Genomic DNA, 26,225 nt, shown 5'->3' on the forward strand with positions numbered 1-26,225 from the left:
TATAACAGTGTTACAGTTGACTCAGGTTCCGCGCATAAAGGATTTTAATGCATTGGCAATTTTCATTTATAAACACATTTCACAGATTATTTTACTATGTTGATAAAAATACTGGGAAATATTAAGCTTACAAATATAATAGTTATTCCTATTTAGATATTGAAAACATACATATTGTTTCCACTCTACATTTGACCTTTGCTCCTGTTTGATTTTCATGATGTTCTTCACTTTAAAAAAAATTGAAAACACTTCATAATGAGTCAACTGATGGTTTCAATTTTGTTGATTTTATATTGTTAAATGTTTTGCAGTTGAGAGTTTCGGTTGATCAATAACAAATTCTGAAAACAAATGCAATAGACAAAAAGATAAATTAATCATACATTAAAATTTAATGGTATAGACTCCTTTAAACAATCATTTGGTGGTTCGGTCAAATGCCCTTGTTATTCTTGGTCTGTTATTATCTCGCCATACTTTCAGAACATCTCGGGATCCTTCTTTAGGCGACGAATAACGCTTTCCGTCCTCCGTTTTGCGATGTCTTCATTTGTCGGTAGCTCTGGCGCATTTTCTCTCCATGGCAATTTTGTAATGTACCTTTCATTTTCCTTCGTAATTGAGGTTTGTATATAATTTTCAATTGATTCGGCCAATTCTGGATCATTTTGCTCTTTGGCATCAAATCCCAACGATTCAAGCTTCCAAAATTGTTCAAGATCATACTCTTCTTGTTTGTGACATACTAGTATATTCATCATTGAGAAAGATGCATTACTGGTTCGTGTAGGGACAGGACCGGAAAGTAAATATCCAATTTTCGAGCTAACTGTGGTTGGACAGTTTCCACGCACTATTTTGTCTTGAACTATGTCCCAGTAAAAATCACCTCCAATTAATAAGGATATCTCAAATTGCCCTCCTTCCATGACTGGGTGTGCTAATTGTAGACCAAGTAAATATGGAAAATTCGGCGTCATTCTTATGTTGTGACTTTGAAGTGTGAAGCAATGGTTGGTACAATTAAAACTTTAATAGGACTTAATTCTCAATCTTTAGACTTTAGATTAATTGCTGTTTTGTCAAGATTTCTCACCTTTTTTGTATTGCTTCCAAATGTAGCTATACTCAAATTTTCGAATCCTTCTTTTTTAATGTCCAATTTAGCTGCTAGTTCTTCGGTTATAAACGAGCGTTGAGCTCCCTCGTCAAAGAGTATGTTTGCATCTATACATGTATTATGGTGAACGACTGGACTGAATGCGGTTTTCAATAAAACAGTGGACCTTTCTTCGCTAGCGGTATAAAACATAGAAGTTTCTGTGTCTATTTTATTTTTCGGTTGTTCAACTTCAATAGGATGTTTATTTGAGTACGAGTTCTTTTTGCATAATGAAGAGTGATGCTTCCGGTGGCAACACTTACATGTATTCTTAGATTTACAATCGGCTACGTTGTGCTCACCAAAACAATTAAAGCATAACCTCTTTTCTTTTATAATGGCTACTCTCTCATTGTGATTTATGACCTCTTTACATTGGTTTGGCCAGTGGTTTTCGTCACAATATGTGCACTGTTTCTGCCGATTCGAGGTTAATGATTTGTCTGTTGTGTTTATCGGACGGGTTTTATCTGTATTTACTCGTTTAACGCCTGTTATGAAATTTGCGCTAGGGGTAGCGGTTGAATACTTGTGTGTATAATTCGCGTATACGGACTCTTGAATAGAAATCTCTTTACCTATTGTGTTTCTAAGCGATTGAATATTCCAACGGTCGCTTCCGTTTTCGCGTGTAATATTTTTCCGTACTTCATGCGGTAACTTCCCGAGAATCACTGGTATCAATAGCGATCCGTACATTTCCTGACATTGTCCGAGAGACTCTAGTCCCCGTATGTATGCTTCTGATTTTTCGTGAAATGTTCTCAAACTTCACTAGGTGCGGGTATATCAAGAAGTGCTCTCATATATGCATTAATGATTCTGTGTGGTTGGCCATAGCGATTTCTCAATAATTCAACTGCTTTGTGATAGTTTGGATTTGTCATGGTTAATCCTGAAATTACGTTTGCGGCATCAAATTGTAGCAAAGAGTTCAAGTACGAAAATTTCGGAATGTCACTTAAAGTGTGATTGTGATGTATCGTGGTTTCGTATGAATCCCAGAAATATTGCCATTGTAAAATACCGCCGTTAAAATTGGGAAGCGATAACTTTGTTAGGCGATGGTTGTTATTTGAGGTCGAACTTGATTGTGATAATTGCTGACTTGCATGTGTAAATGGGTTTGAATACGGAACAAACTCTGGGGCATTGGAATCTAGTATTGAAGATGTGGTTTGTGCTACGGGTTTCAAGAACTTTTTGAATTTTCGAATTTTACCCTCTAATTCTAGATAATACTCATCTGTTTCGGATTCGACTGTATTTAGTATCTTTTCGTCAATTGTGGCTAACGTCTTCTTTTTCTTCTCAACTGCGTCGAGCAATGTTGATACTTCCTCCGTGTCTATTTGCGAATCTCCGATGGCTTCCTCCAGTTTTTTAAAAACTTTTGTCACCGCTGCTCTGTTCCCCGCTCTCAAAGATTTTAATCGACTGATGTCCATTCTCTCCGTTTGTCACGGCACCAATGTAGTTTAATGGATTGCGTTGTGTATTGTTAATCGTGATCGTAAGCTTGACTAAGGCGTTATAGATATAAATACGTCTGCCATTACACACTTTCTATTCAATAAACATAATCGTACATCACAATAACGCGAAGTCACAAAGATAACGGCCGAACCCCAAAAGGGTACGTTTAACGTTAGCGCAATTCTTAACAAAATGATACTGGACTTATAGGTTTCCTGCAATGACGTATATTTTAGATGTACCTAACATAAAGTTTCCTGTTAAACAAAATTGAACCTTTTTTTTTATTTTCTGGAGAACACCCCTCGGAGAATTTAATACTAGTAATCACTGATTCATCATAACTAAAATATGTTTCTTATGTTTGTGATAATTGACATTTAAAATGCCTTTGAAATTTACCGTTTGGAAGTACGTTATACGAAATACTGAAAGTAAAACTGAATAAATTATAAAACTTATTGTAAAATGCATGTTGATTATCTGTACTGGCAAGGCAGTAAACGAAAAATTTCACGAATTCTTGTAATCTACATCCATATTGCAACTGATTGACAAAATCAACATTTGTAGACTTCTCGATTTTGCCGTAACTTATGTGGGCTATACTTAAAGTTCTTCTAGGCACACAAGTTAACTTTTAAATAAAATGTGTTTATTGCATGTCTAAAAAAAAGGACATTTTTGTCAATAATAAACAGATATGAAAATTGTCTACTGTCACTAGAATGATCAGAATGTATTTGATATTTATACAATCAAACCTTGTTGTGTCAAACTGGGATGTGTCAAAAACTCTGATAAGTCAATGTATGTTTTCTGTCCCAGTAAACAAAAAGACCAGGATGTCTATGTAAAGCAAATGTCATGAATTTTCCAAACATCGGTAAAGCGTTAATCGTCTAGTAAACTATGTTGGAGAATTCAAATAGGTTTTTCAAAACAGGAACATCACATTTGGAAATGGCCCATGTGACAATAAATCAAAGACATTTATGCAGGTCATCCAACTAGCTTGAACACATAATTGTATAATGAAAATAACTGTGGGATGTGTTCTATTTTTCGTTCACCATTTAACTTTGGTTTTTACATTTTACTGTTGATTGTGTTTTATATTTTTATTGTTTTACAATTTAACTTTGATTTCTATCTTATATTGTTGTGTTTTCTTTGTTTTCTTGTTTGGCTTTATAACTATTTTGATCTGAGCGTCACTGATGAGTCTTATGTAGACGAAACGCGCGTCTGGCGTATTAAATTATAATCCTGGTACCTTTGATAACTTTTTTCTGTGGTTTTTGGTTGTTGCATTACCTTAAGATTTGGCGCAAATGTTTTCCTGTTCTGAGCGTTTAATGTATTTTTCTTTTACCATTAAACTTTTGTGTCTCTTTCATTATTGTTGAATGTATTTTTCTTCTTTCTTGTTTTAATTTTAATTTTTTGTGCTTATCTCTCATTGTTCAGTGTTTTCAATTATTTTTATGGTTTTATCATTTAACTTTGGTGCCAATCTATTATTGTGGTGTTTTGTTGTACTTTTATCTTAAGATGTGGTGCATACCTTCTACTATTGTGTTTTTATGCTTTGTCATTTTACCTTAACTTTGGTGTCTATCTTTTTTTATTTTCATGTTTTCTGTTTGTTTTTTTTACCATTTAACTTTTGTAACCAACACATTTTCATGACAAATTTATTTTCATGACATTCGCTTATAGAAAAATAACGCAAATATAAATCGTTGCGAATATGTAATACTTAGATCTTCCCTTATTTGATTACATCAAGTAACTTTTGAAATTGTAAAATCAAATCGTCGCAAAGTGGGCTAGAAAGGGCTAAATGCGAAATAAAGTATCCACAAAAAAAAGTTGGTTTACAGTATATTTCTTTATTGTTGAGCATGTTCTCATTTTCTATCTATCCCTTTTCATTCCTTTAGTTGATAAAGTCTAACGTTTGATTTTGTCAGTTATTATCGATTTGAATTTACCTTGGAGTTCAGTATTTTTGTTATACTTTTTTTATTTTGGTGCAGAACTAATATTCTTTATTTTTTAACACAGAGCACTCAGCCACCTGAGCCCTTCAAATTGCGAGCATCTGTTTAATGATCTTTCATCCACACTATCATCACTGTTTATATTATCATAACTTTCATCACCTGGATGACTATAGTCTTTAAAATGGGCTTCATTTTTTCTGGAATAAAAATACATTTTGTAATTAAAACATTTTTGTTCCTTCAATAGTTGAATACGTAAAACTCCTCTGGCTATTTCAGAGGCAAACTGCTACCAACATATTTTGTACATATATAAGAAATTTGTGATAATAAAATAACATATTGCAAGTTTGCTTTCCTTAACTTGCTTTCCTTAACTTGCTTTCCTTAACCAAAGTTTTGATTTTTTTGTCAATTTTTTTTTTATAAGGATGGCGTCCATCTTTGAAGCAGATTCAGTTATTAGCCAAAATTTTTAAAACGGAGTCATTGATCATAACTTTTAAAGTATACAAATAAGGAAGCAGCAGATTAATTTTGGTTCAGATTTGCCAAATGGTTTCAAAGGAGAATACTTTATAACGTTTTCAGGTGCCAAGTGATGAGGACAGTTCAGACTGGCCATTTGGATCAGGTGACCTTAAAAGGAGATCCTTTGTAATCCTTTTTTTGTAATTTTATTTTTTATTTGATACCTGTGTAAATATGTCAGTTATCAGATTCTCAATAATAAATTCATATTTCATTCTCAGAATTAACAATACTCACAAGTAATACTAAGTAATACCAAACATGCAACGCTTTCTATGTTTTCTTATTTTCTTGGGCATTTTAGGTTTTTCTTCTTCAATTGCTTTCTTCTTTCCTTTTGTTGCTTTTTCTTGTTTCTCCTTTTCTCCAGATTCTCATCCCTCTTCTGATGAGGTTTCTGCATCGTCCTTTTGGAGGAGGACTTAATTTTTTTTAGCTAAATAGTCTCTTTAATCCGCCATTTTCTAATAGGAAAATGCCTGCACCAAGTCAGGAATATGACAGTTGTTTCCATGTGTTTGAGCTTTTGGTTTTGCTTTGAATTTTCCTTGGAGCTCGGTATTTTTGTTATTTTACTTTTTTTCTTTGTTTTGGTAAAAATTCTATTTCGGAAGATTCCTCCTCACTTTCATCGTAATTTTGTAATATTTTTGCTGCTTTGATACTTGCCCTCCTCTGACTAGGTCGGGGGACATATTCATCATCATCCTCTACATTAGAATAATCAGCACCACCGTATCTTCGTCGTCTCTTTTCACCACCCCTTCCTTCTTTCTCTACTTTCATCTGGATTAATATATAAAATCCAATATATATTAAAGAAAAGACGAGTTTGGAAATCCCTACAGCACATCATTGTCGCAGAGCTCATATCCGTTTTGTTCCGTACTTTGTAACACTACACTCATACTAAGTGGAAGTATTGCGCAGCACGTACACAATAGATGTGAGCTCTGTGTTGGAGATTGCATCATTGCATTACATCTTTTTCTTTAAATGTCTTTGTATTCCAAATTCCACATGCTTGATTAAATACACCTTAAGTTTAACACTGAAGGCTCCAAGGAACCTTCATTAACCAGCATGTCCCTTAAAACTATCAGTTTAACTTTGTATACTAATGATTATTACAGACTATAGTGATGATTTACATAATGTAATTTTAGAAAAAACAGCATAACTGCATCAATTCACGGTCAGTTTGAATGCGATTGGTTTCTTAAAGGAAATGTTAAGATATTATATGTTATATGGTAAGCTACGGACTCCCTACGGATCCATAGAGGGTGAGTAAAATCCATAGGAGTGAACCGTAGAACGAATTTATCGCACACGGGACTTTTGCTGCGAAGTTTTGTATAAAAATAAACAATGAAATACAAAAACATTGATAGATGACGTGTCTATTAATAGAAGACGTAACGTCCTGAACCCCATATGAAATTGACTAACCCCATATGGATCCTAAGGGGGTCACCACGCGACGGTATTTAATCAATCACAATGTCATAAGTAAAGGCACCAGTATTATACCGCTGTTCAAAAGTCATAAATCGATTGAGAGAAAACAAATCCGAAGGGCGATAATTTTCTAAATTTTCTGTTTTAAAACTTTATATGTATTTTGTTGAACTTAAATTTGGTGCTTTGATCAGAAAGATAATACTCAATAATGACGGTCTTCTTAATCGACGATCTTTAGCTGGAATTAATAAATACATATCTACTTTTAAAAGTTTAACTTTGTGTGAAAATTCATTATTCCAAAATTTGCTACAAAAAAGATCTGTGGAGTTCTCTAACATTTCTTATTTTCAGGGAAATAATTTTTCTTATCAGATATGCACTGCTTACTCAATCTTCCCTATTCAATATAAAAAAATAGACCAAAGGCTCAAATTTCGGGGTTGCTCAAAATATTTCTTAAACAATATAATGCTCTATACTGAACATTTGAATATTTGAAGAATGACCAAGTTCCCTAGTCCGGAAAAACGAGGAAAAAATTCCTTAAACAATTCCATGATAGAAAATGCACAATTTCAACATATGTCCAATCTTCCTGTGAAGTCTCAGGGAACTGGCTTGAAGACTGTAGAAGGAGTTGAGTACACAAAACTTGTACCATCTTTCATCAACTTTTCTGAAAAATTCCTGGAAAACATTCAACAAACAAATCGATGACAGCCGGTGCACAACTGTGACATGTGGAGCAGGATCTGCTTACCATTCCGGAGCACCTGAGATCACCCCGAGTTTTTGGTGGGGTTCGTGTTGCTCAGTCTTTAGTTTTCTATGTTGTGTTTTGTGTACTATTGTTTGTCTGTTGGTCTTTTTCATTTTTAGCCAGGACGCTGTCAGTTTATTTTCGACTTATGAGTTTGAATGTTACTTTGGTATCTTTCGCCTCTCTTTAACATATTTACAATCTTTCTGTGAAGTTTCAGGGATCTGGGTTGAAAACTGTAGGAGTTGATTACAGAAATATGTGCCTACTTTTTCCTGCACGACCGCCAGCCTGATCAGCGCGCCTGGCCAACATCACCATACTATATGCCGTTTTTGGACTCTGTCCAACACGGCAAAAATTAGTCAAATGCTCAAATAGCCGGGTTGCAGTATTTGTAACTAATCAATGTAAGTTTTTTTACAATGTTGTTGCAATTACATGAAGGTTGTATGTTTTGTGGATAATAACTTAGTTCCCAGGTTCTGTGGAGTTTCAGGGATCTGGGTTGGAAACTGTAGGAGAAGTTGAATGATGAATACACCAATTAGGTTACTACTATTGATCTTTTAACCTAAACTTCACTTTTGACCAACATTTACATTACAATTCCCATTGATACTTCAAAATTATTAACCTATTTTTCTTATTTGACATTTCCTTCTTTCTTGATCTAAATTGCCTGAAGTCTAGAAAATTTGTGAATAAATTTAAGGTGACAACCAAAGATCTGCCATCAAAACTAACACCATAGAGATAAAAGTAAAATATTAAAAGAAAGGCGAGGGATACTAAAGGGACATTCAAACTCATTAGTCGAAAATAAACTGACAACGCATTGGCTAAAAAAGAAAGAAAAAACAGACAAACAACAGTACACAAAACACAACATAGAAAACCAAAGACTGAGCAACACGAACCCCACTAAAATCTGGAGGTGTTCTCAGGTGCTCCGGAAGGGTAAGCAGATCCTGCTCCACATGTGGCTTCCGTCGTGTTGCTCATGTTAGTACAAACCCAGTGATATTAATGTCTAATTTGGTAGGTCACATTCGGGGAAAACAGGAGGGGATTATGGTTTCGATAATTGGAACATATCTGTTATCATCTTTGAAACGGATATTCCATGAAATTTACGACGGGGACGATTTCAACTTCGCCACTTGGGATTCTTGGTTTAATAGGTTCCTTGTGAGCAGCAACCCTTTATCAAGGAAATCATGATAAGAAATACAAGCCCTTGAATATCGTATCAACTGGGAGATGTATACTCTTTACATAGAAATGGAAAGTTCACAATTGGGAAACTGAAATCATCTCCTCTTTTGTCGTAAAGTTTTGTTTTCAAACGACCATCATTGTCAATTTCTATATGTAGGTCAAGATATGAGCCACATATTAAATGTATCTGTTGTATCCTATATCTCAAGTTTGATGGGATAGATGCGTTCAACATAAACTAAATTTTGAATTATTAAGTGAGAGAACATCATCTATATAGCGGAGAGTGAACTTCTTTTCTTTCTTCCTAAGTAGTCTCTGTATGAAGACAGCCTCCTTAATATGTATCTTAAGACAAATATTGATGATGTTCCTGACTTGAAAGAACAAGTGGAGAAAATTTAGCACTAATTCCCTTCTATCGATCTCTCCTTATCAGATACATTCCCGTTTACCCTGCCTTTCTTATTTGACGTTTTCCAATCACTTCCTGATTCCTCCTGTTGTACAGCAACAAACAAGTATGGTCAGGATGCAGGAAATAAGTGTTAATGTCAGGATAGTAATCATTACTAATGGAACACAGAATGGAAACGGGGAATGTGTCAAAGAGACAAAAACAACAGAAAAGATCCCAAGCTTTAGAATAAATGTGTTTATTTTCGAAGCAAAGACACTATGAGTGAATCAGTATTCATTTCCAAAGTAAAATGCCATCTTTAATGACTTGACCATAGTATCGTGACGTGTTTGTGAATTGGTTATTAAATATCAAACTACAATCAAAAATAAAATCAATGTCGTTACCTATAAAGACAACACACAAAGATACTTATACTTTTAAGTTGATATCCTTTGGCAATAAGTTTATTAATGGACCAAAACGTTAACATAGTTCGTATCTGAATTTACTAGCACTTTAAACAACAGTACCATACAGATCATGTTTGTTATAAGTTTGTTTTCTACAGGCACCTCTGGTGGTCAATACTTAAGCCTATATTAGTAGATGATTAAAATATCTGGTGGATAACATTTTAATGCATCTGTTGTTCAATGTTTTTGTCTACGGCAGTCAATTTTTAATGGTTTTATTGGGCAATGATTATATGTTTCTCATGGCTAATGGTTTACCATCGATTTCATACATCTTTTGATAGCTTTGTTGGGCATTGTTTAACGTGTCTTACTGTCAGTTCTTTATTTTCTTCACGCTTAAATGTCTCATGTGGTCAGTTTGGTGTCATGGTTTTAAACTACCTGGGGTAAAAAAATCTTTTCTCACTGCTTACCTATTTTGAAATTCTCTGATAGTTGATAAAAAATATTACTTACCTCAGAATTGCATCTTATGAGCCTAATCTTTAAAAGTAGGGAAAACATGTGGAGTGTTCCTTCCTGGGAAAAGTTTCGTCAGTTACACATATACAATTGTTATATTGTCTCAGGTTTCGTGCATACATGTTGTCAGACATATAATGTATTATATGTCTCTGATGATATCATGGTAGTTTTTCATAAAAGTATTGATTTGAATGCTATTACAATTTCCACTTATAATACTTTTCACAGATTTTTTGTTCTATGTTTATAAAAAATATTAAGCTTACAAATATACTCATTATTCCCCATTAGATTATGTGAACATAGATATTGTTTCACTCTACATAAACCATGTAAATCAAGAGGCTGTCAGATTGACAGCAAACCGGATTTTCCTGCATGCAAATTTGCAAATCTGGACCCCCAAAACAGGATACTATAACCTTATTTAATATTCTTATTTTGTATGAAACCATAGAATCTTGTGGTCACTCCAATAATTTTCCAGAAACCCACTTTTAAACGGTTGTTGTATTGTTTTTGTTTCTTCAAAGTATCACAAGATTTTCATCTAAGCCTTTCCAAGTTATCACATGGACAAAGCTATACGTATCACTTTACTTCTACAACTCAACAACGATAAAAGCTTATATCGTGAAAATCGAACTTGAACTTCATTTAGTCACAGGAAACAACATATCTAAATTTGAAAAGATTTCGTCAAAGCGTTTTCAAGTTGCATGGACAATGATCCTTCGAAAATCCGGTTTAAAAAAATGAAACACGCCTCACAACTCACAAAAATAATTCGGTATACCTTGACCTATGCTCCTTTTAGATTTTCATAATCTTCCCCACTTTAAAAAAAAATGAAAACACTAAAATCATTAAAAAACCCATCTTTTACGGGCAATAACTCCTATAATGAGTCAATTGATGGTTTCAGTTTTGTAGATTTTATATTGTTGAACGTTTTGCGGTTGATGGTTTCGATTGATCAATAATAATTACAGATAAATTAAATTGTTAACACAGATATATGTCTCGCCTTTTTGTTAGTTTGATAGTAAAATGCAAATGTTGAAATTAAAAAAGCAATACTTTAACATGTAAGTTATGCGAAATATTCAGTCAATGAACCATGACTGAGGGGGCGGGGCCAAATAATCCACATGGAAATGAGATGTGTAAATGATACAGGCATGGAAGTAATGATAATACGAGATATCAACATAGATTACACAGCAGGTTGCACAAACACTAAGTGGTTAAATGGAATAAATCAACAATTCCTAACTCAAATGATTAATACCCCTACTAGAGTTACATCTTCTACAAGTTCTATTATTGACCATGTCATTGTTAACCATCCAAAAAACATTGTTGAGTTTAATCTACCACACATTGCTTTAAGTGATCACTATCCAATTCGTGTTACGCGTAAAATTAACAAAATGGATTGCCCTAATCTTTCACACCAAACTATAACATATAGAGGTTTTAAGAAATTTGATGAGAAATTATTCCAAGAAGACCTCAAAAAAGTTAACTTTAATCAAATTGAATTTATAAATGATATAGAAGCTGCAACAGAAATGTGGTATGCACTCTTCCTTGTTGTGATTAACAAACATGAATCTCTTAAAACTAAAAGAATAAAAATATTCACATAATCCCGAATGGCTTACAAATGAAATTAAAGAAGCGCAGAAAAACAGAAATCTATATCATAAAAGGGGGGACTGGATAAATTTAAGATTTTGGAGAAACAAATGCAAGACACTTATAGAAAAATCAAAACGGAATTACTTTCAAAAAATGATAGAAGAAAACAAAGAACTCAGAGAAATATGGAAAGTTTTAAAAAATCTAAATCCTAAACAACAAAATCATTTTCCATCTGCTATGACATTTGAAAGTGAAGTAGAGTATAATGCCCCAGAAATAATAAATAAACTTAATTTGAATTGTTTTACACTAGTCATTTTGGGGCCCTCTATAGTTTGCTGTTCGGTGTAAGCCAAGGCTCTGTGTTGAAGGCCGTACTTTGACCTATAAACTTTAACTTTTATACATTGTGACTTGGATAAAGAGTTGTCTCATTGGCACTCATACTACATCTTCTTATTTATATTAATACTTTTTTCTCACAAATTGGGAATATGTCAACTAATTGTAACAACATGGATAACAATTTTGAAAAACTTATGTGCAATCCAAAGTCCCAAGCCATGTTGAATTTAAAATCCCTTTTATCAAACTTGATGAAACAAAAGCTTTGCTTCATAGATTAGATGTATCAAATGCTAAAGGACTTGATAATATTGGGCCGTATTTTTTGAAGTTGTCATCAGAAATCTAGTAATGGCCCCATGTATTACATATCTAATAAACCTCAGCATTTGAAGTGTCTTTTCCTTCTTCTTTAAAGAATTCTAAAATCATTCCTCCTTTTAAAAGTGGTGATAAACTGACACCAAGAAATTAAGGACCAATTTCCATATTCCCTATGCTCTTTAAAAATTTTGAGAAACATGTTGCTTTATTTTATAATTATACTTATCAAAATAAACATTACTACACGAATCACATTCCGGCTTTCGCTCAAGCTCTCAAGCAATACAACCCTTACCAATTTAATAGACAATTATTTGAAAAATATCGATAAGTTAATCTAGTTGACTGTGTATTTCTAGATCTAAAGAAAGCTTTTGATATGCTCTGTCAAAAAATGAGATGCTACAAGATCTCAAATTTTTCACTTCGTTGGTTTGAATTTTATTTTCTTTATGAACAGAGAGGGTTTGTGTTGGACATAATTTGTCAAACTCTGAGCCTGTAAATTTTGGAGTGCCTCAAGGGTCAATATTGGGTCCTTTATTGTTTATTTTGTTTATAAATGATTTACCATTAAAAAATATTGACAGTCAAATTGACATGTATGCTGATGACACAACATTACACTGTGCTGGTAATAGTATCCATTCTATTTAAAATAATTTAAAAATGATCTCTGTTTAGTAAATATTTGGTGTAATAAGAACACCATGTTAATAAATCCAGCAAAAACCACAAGTATGCTTATAGGTAATCCCCAGAGGAAAAATATATTGGTCAAGCAAATAAATGTTAGTATAGATAATAAAATTATTCAAATGGTGAATTCACAAAAGGTATAAGGAATTAAAATCGATCACCACCTTACTTTGAAAGAGCACAGTAATCAAATTTCTAAAACAATTAGCTCAAGGTTGTTTATTTTTGCAAAAATCAAGAAATACTTAGATCAAAAAAGTAAAATTTTATTTCATAATTCTTATATTCTACCAATATTTGACAACTGCTGCACAGTATAGGTTAATTGTAATGAAGGATGCTTCCAGAGATTAATAAAACTCCAAAAAACAGCAGCAAGAATATTTTGAGATGCCCCTTTCTTTACACCATCGAGAGAACTTTTTGACAGATTAAATTGGTTAAGTTTCTGAGACAGAATTTCATATCATAAACTAATTCTAGTATATAAAATGTTACACGACAAAAGTCATGATTATCTGAAAAAGTTGTGTGTTCAGAACTCTTAAATTTATCGAAAAAATTTAAGATCCGTCTCAAAAAACAATTTTTACTTATTCGGCCAAACACAAATATAATGAAAACAATTTTTGCATACAGTTCTGCAATTCTATGGAATAACTTACCAATGAACATAAAAACATCAACATCCTTATGTTTACATAAATCTAAATGCTTCAATTATCTCCATCAAGCCACACAGAGATTAAAATTAACATGACATTAAGCTTATGTATATATATACTACTTGATTGTTTTTATTGTTTATTTGTATGTACTATATCATGTTTGAACTTACTTTATGAGGCCCCCAAGTCAGATTAGTGAAAAATAATTGGAATACCCTCTTTAAACAAAGAGTATTATTATTATTATTATTATTTTTATGTGCCAATGATAATACAACTGCATACCAAATATCATAGACCTACCACTAGTGGTTCGCCAAAAACTGACCTAATCACAAACTAATACATTGTTAACGCCGCCGCTGAAAACAGCATACCTATTTCTCGCTTTTTGACTACTTCAAGGCAAGACAAACAAATGCAATAGACAAAAAGATAAATTAGCCATACATTAGCATTTAGGGTAGGGACTCCTTTAAACAATCACTTGTGGTTTCAGTCAAATGACTTTATTATATATATAGATCTTATGTGGCTACGTATTATGTATGCTCATAGTTTTTATTTAAATATTTTTCAGGATAAATGAGTGGAAAAGGTATAATTGCTAACAAAATAATTTTCTAAGAGACATAACCCCAATAAGGGGTCAGTTGAGGATTCAGTCATATTTGCATTTTTATGATGTTATATTTATGATAAACAATAATTTTGCTGTTACAGTTTCTTCGTTATCTATAATAGTTTTCAAGATGATATGTAAAAATTTGTCAAAATATCGTTATTCAAGGCAATAACTCTAAATCAGGAGGCAATCAATGGTTTCAGTTATAGTGAGAAAAAAAATGCAGATCTAGTATTCCTGATAATTTTTGCAGCGTATTGTGTCTATCTGTAATAGTCTTCAAAATAATTGGCGAAAACCCTAAAATTTTCAATTATTTGTATAAGTGTAAAAATAAGGAGATGTTGTATGATTTATAACCAATGAAACAACTGTCCACCAGAGACCAAAGGAAAAGAATTTGAAAAACTACATCGCGTTGAAAGGCCTTCAACAATTAGCACATATACTGTTATCACAGAGATATGTCTCGCCTTTTTGTAATTTTGATAATGCAAATGTTGAAATTAAAATTGCAATACTTCAACATGTAAGTTATGCAAATATTCAAAGTCGATGAACCATGACTGAAAGTACATGGCTAAACAATCTCCATGAAAATGAGATGTGTCAATGCTAATACAACTGCATACCAAATACCATTGACTTATTATAAGTAGTTCCCTTAAACAAACATTAACACAAACCTTAACTTGTAAACTATGTAAAAGTTTCAAAGTCAATGAACCATGATGGGGGATGGGGCTGTATAATCTCCATGGAAACAATACTTGCAAATGCCATAAATTTGCATACCAAATATCATTGACTTAACATTAGCAGTTCATCTTAAACTGATCTTATCACAAACTAATACATGTAAACTAAGCAAAAATTTCAAAGTCAGTAGACCATGACTCAGGGGGCGGGGCCAAATATTCTCCATGGAAATGAGATGTGCTAATGCTTATACAACTGAATACCAATTAACATTGGCCTACCACTAATGGTTCCCCTTGGACTGACCTAATCACAAACTTATACATGTAAACTAAGCAAAATTTTCAAAGTCAATAGACCATGACTAAGGGTCAGAGCCAAATAATCTCCATGGAAATGAGATATGCCAATGCTTATACAACTGCATACCAAATATCATTTACCTACCACTAGTGCTTCCCCATAAACTGACCTAATCACAAACTAATACATGAAAACTTAGCAAAAGTTTCAAAGTCAATAGACCATGACTGAGGGACCAGGGCCAAATAATCTCCATGGAAATGAGATGTGCCAATGCTTATACAACTGCATACCAAATATGATTGACCTACCACTTTTGGTTCACCATAAACTAGACCTATAATCACAAACTAATACATTGTTGACGCCGCCGCTGGAAACAGCATACCTATGTCTCGCTTTTTGACTCCGTCAAGGCGAGACAAAAACCCATACTGTATAGTAAAGTATAAAAGACACTGGGATAACAAATTGTAAAACAATTGAAAGAGAAAACCAATGGACTGATTTATGCTAAAACAATAATGTAAAAACAATTATGGTACATAGGCAGCAACCAACGACAATCACTGGATTACAGATTCCTTAATGTGGACAGCCTTAAAGACTAGGCTTGGTTGAACATGTTTGTGACAAACAACTTACACATGACAAAATACAATAAGTACCAATTCAAGAGTACTCACAGACTTAAAAATGATATCCCCACTACCTACCACTAGTGCTTCCCCATAAACTGACCTAATCACAAACTAATACATGAAAACTTAGCAAAAGTTTCAAAGTCAATAGACCGTGACTGAGGGACCAGGGCCAAATAATCTCCATGGAAATGAGATGTGCCAATGCTTATACAACTGCATACCAAATATGATTGACCTACCACTTTTGGTTCACCATAAACTAGACCTATAATCACAAACTAATACATTGTTGACGCCGCCGCTGGAAACAGCATACCTATGTCTCGCTTTTTGACTCCGTCAAGGCGAGACAAAAACCCATACTGTATAGTAAAGTATAAAAGACACTGGGATAACAAATTGTAAAACAATTGAAAGAGAAAACCAATGGACTGATTTATGCTAAAACAATAATGTAAAAACAATTATGGTATATAGGCAGCAACCAACGACAATCACTGGATTACAGATTCCTTAATGTGGACAGCCTTAAAGACTAGGCTTGGTTGAACATGTTTGTGACAAACAACTTACACATGACAAAATACAATAAGTACCAATTCAAGAGTACTCACAGACTTAAAAATGATATCCCCACTACCTACCACTAGTGCTTCCCCATAAACTGACCTAATCACAAACTAATACATGAAAACTTAGCAAAAGTTTCAAAGTCAATAGACCGTGACTGAGGGACCAGGGCCAAATAATCTCCATGGAAATGAGATGTGCCAATGCTTATACAACTGCATACCAAATATGATTGACCTACCACTTTTGGTTCACCATAAACTAGACCTATAATCACAAACTAATACATTGTTGATGCCGCCGCTGGAAACAGCATACCTATGTCTCGCTTTTTGACTCCTTCAAGGCGAGACAAAAACCCATACTGTATAGTAAAGTATAAAAGACACTGGGATAACAAATTGTAAAACAATTGAAGAAGAAAACAAATGGACTGAATTATGCTAAAACAATAATGTAAAAACAATTATGGTACATAGGCAGCAACCAACGACAATCACTGGATTACAGATTCCTTAATGTGGACAGCCTTAAAGACTGGGCTTGGTTAAACATGTTTGTGACAAACAACTATCACATGACAAAATGCAATAAGTACCAATTCAAGAGTACTCACAGACTTAAAAATGATATCCCCACTACATGTATTCCGTAAACAGAAAGATGATGAATGATGGGTGTAAAAACCAATCAAATGGTATAACACAATTACCTGAATGTATTCCTATATTGCTCAGACGTCTCATGGCCTTTATTAGGATTTGTTGCTAGTTTTTTTAGAACTTGTTCAATGCAAAGCAAAACTAATGACTTTGGAAAACATCGTAAAACGTAGAATACAACATTCATCTAGTAAATTATTTTGGAGGAGTTAAAAAGCTTTTAAAAGTGTCCCTACTTTACAACATTACAATTGTCCACAATAAAATCAATAACTGTAAATTTGATCTTTTTTTAAATTACAAATATTCCTTCACCAATCCAATTCTAATCATGATGCAATCTTAAATATTTGTAAAATTGTATGCGATATTGTAAAGGCAAAGGGGTTTATCATACGAAATGTGAAAATGTGAATGGATGAACTAGCAATAGTATTCAAAAGCTATGTCTATTGCTGTCAGATGGCCATACAAGAAAAATATTATTAAAACAATATTTATTGTGTTATGATAAAATTCCCATGACTACATCTACACAATGGTATAAACAATGTCAAGACATACACACACATTTATGTATAGAAAATAATGCTAAAACACTGTTTTGTGACTTGAGTACAAATATGAAGCTGACAAAACTCATAATAAGCAATTAACATTTTTTGCAGTTCTCCTAAAATAGTAACATTGAAACAATTACATAATTAGTATGAAATGTTAAAATGCTATGGTTATTACAATGAAACCTTGCTTGAAACACCATGCATATTGCATTAATAGTTCTTCAAATAAAAAAACCAAGCCCTGTTTTTATTTACAATAATCCTGATAACAGATGTTTATAAATGTATAAAATACAGTTAAATAATAAAATTCAAATGGAAGCATGTGTTTCTTTAAAAGTTCAACAACTCTTACAATTCTTATATAGCACTTGTGACAGCTATTCTTGCAAGTTTCTTGAAAAGGACTCTTGCAGTGATGACCAAACATTGGGGAAGGGGGTTGTCATGGGGAACTTTAATAAAAATAAAATGTTTTTAAATTTAATAAATCAAGAATGAAAGCAGTGAAAAATACATATGAAACTCAGCCGGCAGTCATCTTTCATAACAATGGATAACTAAAAATATATTAGGATCCTGCAAATTGTATTGTATTATGAGAACAATTAAATTCTACCAGGGCTTAGCAATTTTTATTTGGGTGAAAATTTTGATAGCTGAACTGGCTTACCCCTACATTACCAACATATGAAATGTAATTTAAAATCTTTGTACCCCAGGGAAATTTACAGGATTACCTGTCGTAGGAGTTTACTTTCCCTGCATAATTTAATGCAATGCATGTAATATGTTTTTTTGCCATCCTATTTTAAATGCTGAGATACCTGAAGGACAAACAAAAGAATAAAATAGCCTAATGTCAGATTTGACTGATAATGATAAAATAAATGCACTTCATCAAGACAAAATACTAAACAACCATGCAAGGTAATTAATGGCACTAATTATAATATTTCAGAGTTCCTGAGCATGATAAAATATGAATTTCAAACTTTCTTCATGGCAAACATCTGCAAAATTTGACATAAAAATGTATGGAAATCATTTAAAACCATCTAACCTAGTAGCCAATCTTTAAAACAAATCACCATGTTGAATATCGTGACCTACAATACATATAGTTATTGTCTGTACTAATTTCTTACAGGTATAATGAACATAGGAGATATAACATGACATCTAGGCCAAAAGCAATGCCACTACCTTACAAATGAAAGACAGACATTTTTGGGGCATATTCTTAAAAAAAATATAATTGTAACCTGTCATATTTCTCTGATTAGTTAACTGATAAATATGGTTCTAAACCCCAATTTGGTATTTTTCAAAAATGTTTACATCATAATGAGTTTCATGTTGATGTGACCACAACTTCATGGCAACTACCATAAACAAAAGCTTTAATCAGATATGGGATGGACAAACAAATGCTGACCTGAAAACATGATTTCCTCCTGCTAGTGTAGGTGGGGCATACAAATTGATGTAAAAAAAATGTAAATCTTATTTCATTAAACATTTATTGGAAGAAAACAGTTGTTTATTTTGTTTATTTGCAAAAATGTGTAAGCTAAGCATATGTCAACCTTCAATATTACTATTAGGTAGTTTTCTATTTTTGGGATTCACTATAGCAAAGCATGGAGTTAAGCAAATATATAAACATGACAAATATGGGCAGATATTTTGTATCTGCAACTTCACCTTACCATGAAGTGTATGTCCATGTAACATTCAAGGAATATATTTTACATAATGCCATTGTTCATGCACCTCTGCTTATAAGTTTTTTATCTGATTTATTTTTACTGTTTCCCATGGCATATCTTAAACTTAACAATAGCTGCAAATATTGTAAAAGGTGCAGTCATATTGTATCCATAACTACTAATTCAGAATCTTTGATGTTCAGACACTGGGTGGAAGGTGTTGGTGGGATTGCAGTTAAGATGTGTAGGAATTTCTGAGCTGTGTAAAATATTATTCACTTAATGTCCTTCACTTTTATTTAAAAGTTGCAAGGTCAATGCAAATCTATTTTTTGTAGATATTAAAATGGTCATTTCTTACCTCTTCATGAAAGTTTATATGTTAGTTTATTTAATAACATGATTTAATGAAATTCATGTTTCAGTCTGTAAAAATAAAAATTACGTCATAAATCTGTGATTTAAAAAAAAACAACGGTAGAGCTGCCATTATGACAGTTTTTTTGTATATCTAATAATAATTTTAAAAAGCTATATAAAAAGTACACACCGTGCATTCATAATAATTCAAGACATAGAGTGGGTGACGCATATTCGCCGCAAAATTCGTTCATTTCCACCTACATCCGACCTACATTCGAATATTTTAAACTTTTTATGTAGGTTTCAGAAAGTTTACTATATGAAAAAAATGTTTGATAAAGGAATTCTCTTCAAAACATTGTTTAAATGTTTTAAAAATGAACACAAACTCAAGAGGAAATCAAGTTGTTCTTGTACCATGGGGGACACATTTTCGCCGCTTTGTATGATATGACCATCCTCATTATCCTTGTATATTATAAAAACAATTGTTTGCAATTACATGAATTAGCTTGAAAGATCATTCCTATACGATTTTTCTAACAAATATTTACTTTATGACTGCGCATGCGTGCCATATAAATCTTACATAATTGCCAAAATTGTTCAAAAACACCTGCGTATTTCTTTATATGCGCGAATAACATTGGAAATGGGGTAAAGAGGAATATCAACAGTTCGAACATTATAAACACCGTTTAGCATCTATTTAGGCAAGTATTGGGTAAAGGCACACGAAATTTACAGAAAAAAATGCAAAAACGGAAAATGTGTCCAAGGCGAATATGTGCCACCCACTCTACTTATTGTCTTGGATTTTGCTGGTATTGTTGAAACATGAATTTAAGTCTATAACAAAATATAAATTTTCTATAGGCTTGAATGCAGAACATGTTAAAATACAAAAGCAAGAATCCACAAAAACTGATTCCAATCTATGAATATTTGTAAATGTTTTGTACCTACAAAAAATAAACGAATCTAGAGTAATCTGTAATTTTTTTTTCACAATATCTGACAAACAATATTGGCCTATTAGTTATATATGCAACAAATACAACTAATGGTATACAAAATGACATGCACAAACTTTCAACAGTAAACATTTGTCCTGCACCAATGGTAAAAACATCTGAAAAGGAAGAAAAGAATGGATGACTTATTTCTATATCTGCAAATGCACAGTACATAAAAGTTCAACTTACTATATAGAATGGCTTATAAGAAAAGGAAGCTTTGCTTTAAAATATTAAATGATTCAAAATCAAAATTTCTAAAATACATGTACTAAATAACAACAAAATGTTGACAATGAAATGATACAAATTATTCTGATTACTTTTGATACATTTTTTTATTTTTGACAAATTTTCTAGCATTTTTTTTCAAGTCTCTGATATCCTCAGAATCTCCGTAATCCGATTCAGAATCTGATTCTAAATCCTTCTGTGTGTTGTCATCTATAAAAGAATCATTGTAATCATAGGTATTAGGTAGGCCATCATCCTCCTCATCTTCATCAGCGGTTTTAGCTGAAATAGAAAAATTCCATATTTTTATCAAATTACAGTTATGCAATATATATCAGTCAACCTGGTTGAAATAAACCTGGTCAGTGGTGGTCTTTAACTTAATCTTAATGGGTTTTTATTGTCATGAAGATAATCTTTAAATTACATCAGGTCTTTGATAGTCTCTTGTGAATTTATTCACAGCTTTTTTAGACTCTTGGTGATTAAGAACTTGTCATATTGTGTAGACATAAAGATAATTTTTTTCAGCTGTAGATGTCCTTTGTATTGTTGGGTTGCTGTTTTATTGATATATTACCCCACATTTCCATGCATTCATTTATATCACTAACAGGTCAATGTCTCTATCCACTGCCAAAAAACAATAACAAAAACAAACACGAATGCACACGCTGAAATGTCTCGCCTGCTTTACTGACCATTGATTTTATGCTGATAGTCCTAAATATAAAGTTGTACTACAAGTATCACATAAACTTAGCATGATAAAAGAAAATGAGGTCAAGGTCAGATAAACCAAGCCAGAAATACATGTACACATTAAAATCATTCCATGCACCAAATATAGTTGATCTATTGCTTATAGTATACAAGAAACAGAATAAACCATGAAAACTTTATATTGAGCAAAGAACCATGAAAATGAGGGCAAGGTCAGATGAAACCTGCCAGACAGACATGTACACCTTACAATCAGTCTATGCTTTAAATAATAATAATAATATAATAATTATTTATTTAAAGAGGGTTACACAGTTAGCTATAACACTAATCTTCCCTGAGGCCCTCATGAAATGCATTGAGATATAACAAAACAGATAATTACAAAATAATCAAACAAACACACACATAAGAAAAATCAAATAAGAAATTGTTATGAAATATACAATTTTCAAAACAGGTAAAAAATGATGAATTCATATAGTGTTGGCATCAATCAAATTACCTCAACAATATTTAAAGTTTAAGTAAGCGTGTGAAAATTATTATGCATATAAAATTACACAGCTTCTTAATGTTTCAACAAGTAATTTTTTTAAATCTTTTTTGAATGAGCTTGTACTTGAGGTTGATTTTTTCAGGGATATTGGTAAGTTATTCCATAAAATAGATCCTGAATACATAAAATATTTCTTATACAGCTCTGTTTTGGCTTTTGGAACTTACAATTTTTTGCAAGACATATTCCTCAAACAATATTGGTTTATTTCTGGCATTACTTTAAATTTTTCAGTTAAAGCCAGATTTGTTTACCAAAATTGAGTTAGGAAAGCATAAAGAAAAAATGTGACGAACACAGCGATTTCTTCCAACTAATTTTCTTTGTTTTTACCCTTATTGTATAATTACATCAATACCAAAACAGAGCACACTATTACAGCCATGTCTACCGACTGAATTGACATATGTTAATTTTCTAATAAATCATCGTAAACTTTATTTATGTCACCCAACATAAAAAAAAAATAATAATAAAATCGGCTATATTCGACGTCAAATAGAATTTTTGTTCTATTGCTTCCAGAAGAGGTCCAGATTCATTTCTTTGGACTCTTCACCAGAAGACATTCTGGAGATGTACAGAAGAGACCAATAAAACACGCCCTTGGTTCTGCTGGATTTAAACGCAGCCTTTGTCTTGTACCTATGACCATACATTTAGCTTTATCTGAATTTATCCAAATATAGTTGACCTATTGCACATAGTATCTAAGAAACAAACTTAACCAGGAAAACTTAAGATTGATCAATGAACCACGAAAATGAGGTCAAGGTCAGATGAACCCTGCCAGACAGACATGTACACCTTACAATCATTATATGCTTTAAATATAGTTGACCTATTGCATACAGTATCTAAGAAACAAACTTAACCAGGAAAACTTAAAATTGACCAATGAACCATGAAAATAAGGTCAAGGTCAGATGCTTACTGCCAGACAGACATATACACCTTACAATCATTCCATAAATCAAATATAGTTGACCTATTGCTCATAGTTTAAGAAAAACAGACCAAAACACAAAAACTTAACATTGAGCAATGAACCATAAAAATGAGTTTAAGGTCAAATAAAACCTGCCAGACTGACATATACATCATAAAATATTTTCATACACCAAATAAAGTTGACCTATTGCTTACAGTTTTAGAAAAACAGACCAAAACACAAAAACATTACTTTAACCACTGAACCATGAAAATGAGGTCAAGGTCAGATGACACCTGCCAGTTGGAAATGTACACCTTACAATCCTTCCATACACCAAATATAGTAGACCTATTGCTTATAGTATCTGAGATATGGACTTGACCACAAAAAACTTAACCTTGTTCACTGATCCATGAACTGAGGTCGAGGTCAAGTGAAAACTGTCTGACAGGCATGAGGACCTTGCAAGGTATGCACATACCAAATATAGTTATCCTATTACTCATAATAAGAGAAAAATTATCATTACAAACATTTTTTTTTCCAAGTAGTCACTGAACCATGAAAACGAAGTCAAGGACAATGGACATATGACAGACGGAAACTTCATATCATGAGGCATCTATATACAAAGTATGAAGAATCTAGCTCTTCTACCTTCTGAAATATTAAGCTTTTAAGTAGTTAGTTAATGTCGCTGCAGCCGATGCCTCCGGATCACTATCCCTATGTCGAGCTTTCTGCCACATAAGTCGCAGGCTTGACAATAAAATAAAAAATTGAACACTATATCTGTTGCCATTCTTTATGACAATTCATACCATATCAATAAACTTGGAGAATGAATGTCAATAAATGGTGTAACCTAAACTAGTTAGCACAGCCATTTGCGCTATTTTCAAACCAATTACCGGTAATATCTTGCCAAAATAATTATCCATATTCTGCAGTATGTAAATAACAACCTATCAATTTATAGCGTTAATAATATATACAGAATAGCCTTTAAACCATTAAACTACAAGCATTAGGAAAATAGCTCTAACTCTATAGTACCATTCAGTCTATTTCCAAATATAAAACAATGTCGGACATTTTTAAATTGTATTTTTTTAATTTTTTTTTTTATTGAAAGTGTCATCCATAATGAACCTATTTAATTGCATATCAAAGTATTTTCTAGATGAAAGGTCATATTCTAAAGTGTGAGGTCTTGCATGTGCAAGTAATTTGGTTTAATTATGTGCAAAGCAAATAAAAAGGGATAATAACTATGCACAAGTTTAGATTTTAATGACTTTGTTTGTGACTGGATAAAATCACAAAAGGATAAAATTACAAAAGTAACAAGAGTAGATGCAGCAGTAAATTTAAATCAAATTTTGTGACAGATCTGCAAAACAAATATTAACAAGAAGAATGTAATGTTTGTGTGATGTTTGAGGGATCTGAGTTGAAAACTGTAGGAGCAGTTGATAACAAAAATTTGGTACCCTGTTTTGTAAATTTTGGTGGAAAATAACTAGGTTCCCAAGTACAGAAAAATGTTAAAAAAAATTCTTCAAACACTTTCATACAGCTGGTGCACAACTTCAACACGTGAACAGTCTTTTCATGAAGTCTTAGGGATCTTAGTTGAAAACTGTAGAAGCAGTTGAAAACTTGTACATTCTTTCATAAATTTTGCAAAGCTACAAAGACGGAAAAAGGAAAAAATTCTTCATACAATTCCATAATAACAGGTACACAACTTCAACATAATTATTATGTTCAATCTTCCTGTGAAGTTTCAGGGGTCTGGGTTGAAAACTGTAGAAGGAGTTAATAACACTAAACTTGTACCCTCGTTCATGAATTTAGCTGAAAAATTACCAAGTTCACAAGTCTGGAAAAATGAGAAAACAATTCTGCAATAGCAGGTTCACAACTTCATCATACGTGTAATCTGCCTGTGAATTTTCAGGGAGCTGGGTTGAAAACTGTAGGAGGAGTTTATTACACAAATTAAGTACCCGCTTTTCCCTACCAGGCCGCATGCCAATCTGCCAGCCAATCCGCCTGTTTTGGACTTTGTCCAACCGGGCCAAACAAAATGCACCATACATAATTTAAAATACTGGTCTTGTCTGATCAAGAATTTAATTTTCAACATCAAATGTTTACAAATATGCTGAACTTGTGAAAACACATTTACTTTCAGAAATGCATTTTCAATTTGTAAATTCTGTATATTTTTCTTAATATTTGGTGGATTCAAACTGGCTTTATAGTTGATGCTGTTCAAACAAGCTTTTTTCCACATGATATGGAGGGGAAGGGTGTATATTATAGACAAATAAGGATTATACATGGCTTTCTTCAGTACATTATGTACTTGATAAATATACAACAACAATGAAAATGTGAACAATTAAGCTAAGCACATCTAGCACAAGCAATACAACAGATGTCACCAAATTGACTTTTAGTTCCTCGAATTTTCATGGAATACAAAATAGTGCTCGCCAGCAAATACTGTTTCTTCCAGCATTTTTTTGAAGGACCAATTCCGAATGAAAATGCATATTTGTTTCTGGACTTCTTTTGTCAAAATACAAAGTTTTACTTTATCTACTTTTCAATCAAGATATTTATGTTCTCAAATACAAAAATGTGGCACAGGATAAAGACATTTTTGTAATTTGTAGCAGTATAATATCTGAAGCTTGATTTGCACAAAAAATAAATGGGAAATTGTAAAGAACGAAAAATCAAATTGGTTTGGACTAAACTAAACCACAAACCTGCTTTAGCCTTGCCGAAGATGTTTTGTTTACTTTTGTCTTTTCTGTTACAATAAAATTAATAAATTTACATTTAATGTTATTTTTAAAACAATTTTGAAATTGCCTGCTGAAAAAAACACAATGTAAACAAAACTATTCATAAAAAAGCCAATCATACAAGATTTGAAACATGACAT

At 32.5% G+C, this 26,225-nt stretch overlaps 1 protein-coding gene across 4 annotated transcripts in view; it reads right to left on the minus strand.

Annotated features, from left to right (window-relative positions):
• Positions 1-17,641: 17,641 nt before the first annotated feature.
• The window catches only part of LOC127738588 (transcriptional regulator ATRX homolog), a 28,665-nt gene continuing 20,081 nt past the window's right edge, over positions 17,642-26,225 (minus strand). For 2 of the 4 annotated variants that reach the window (XM_052249903.1, XM_052249902.1), the window contains exons 15-16: positions 26,047-26,090; positions 17,642-21,329 (exon numbers count right to left, since the gene is read on the minus strand). In XM_052249903.1, the coding sequence (XP_052105863.1) occupies positions 21,133-21,329; positions 26,047-26,090 (241 nt within the window). In that variant the 3' untranslated portion in view covers positions 17,642-21,132. The remainder of the gene's footprint in view (positions 21,330-26,046; positions 26,091-26,225) is intronic. The other 2 variants (XM_052249905.1, XM_052249904.1) reach the window with 2 other exon arrangements.

This window comes from Mytilus californianus, unplaced genomic scaffold (genome assembly GCF_021869535.1).
Source record: "Mytilus californianus isolate M0D057914Y unplaced genomic scaffold, xbMytCali1.0.p SCAF_4, whole genome shotgun sequence".
Taxonomy (NCBI): Eukaryota; Metazoa; Mollusca; class Bivalvia; order Mytilida; family Mytilidae; genus Mytilus; species Mytilus californianus.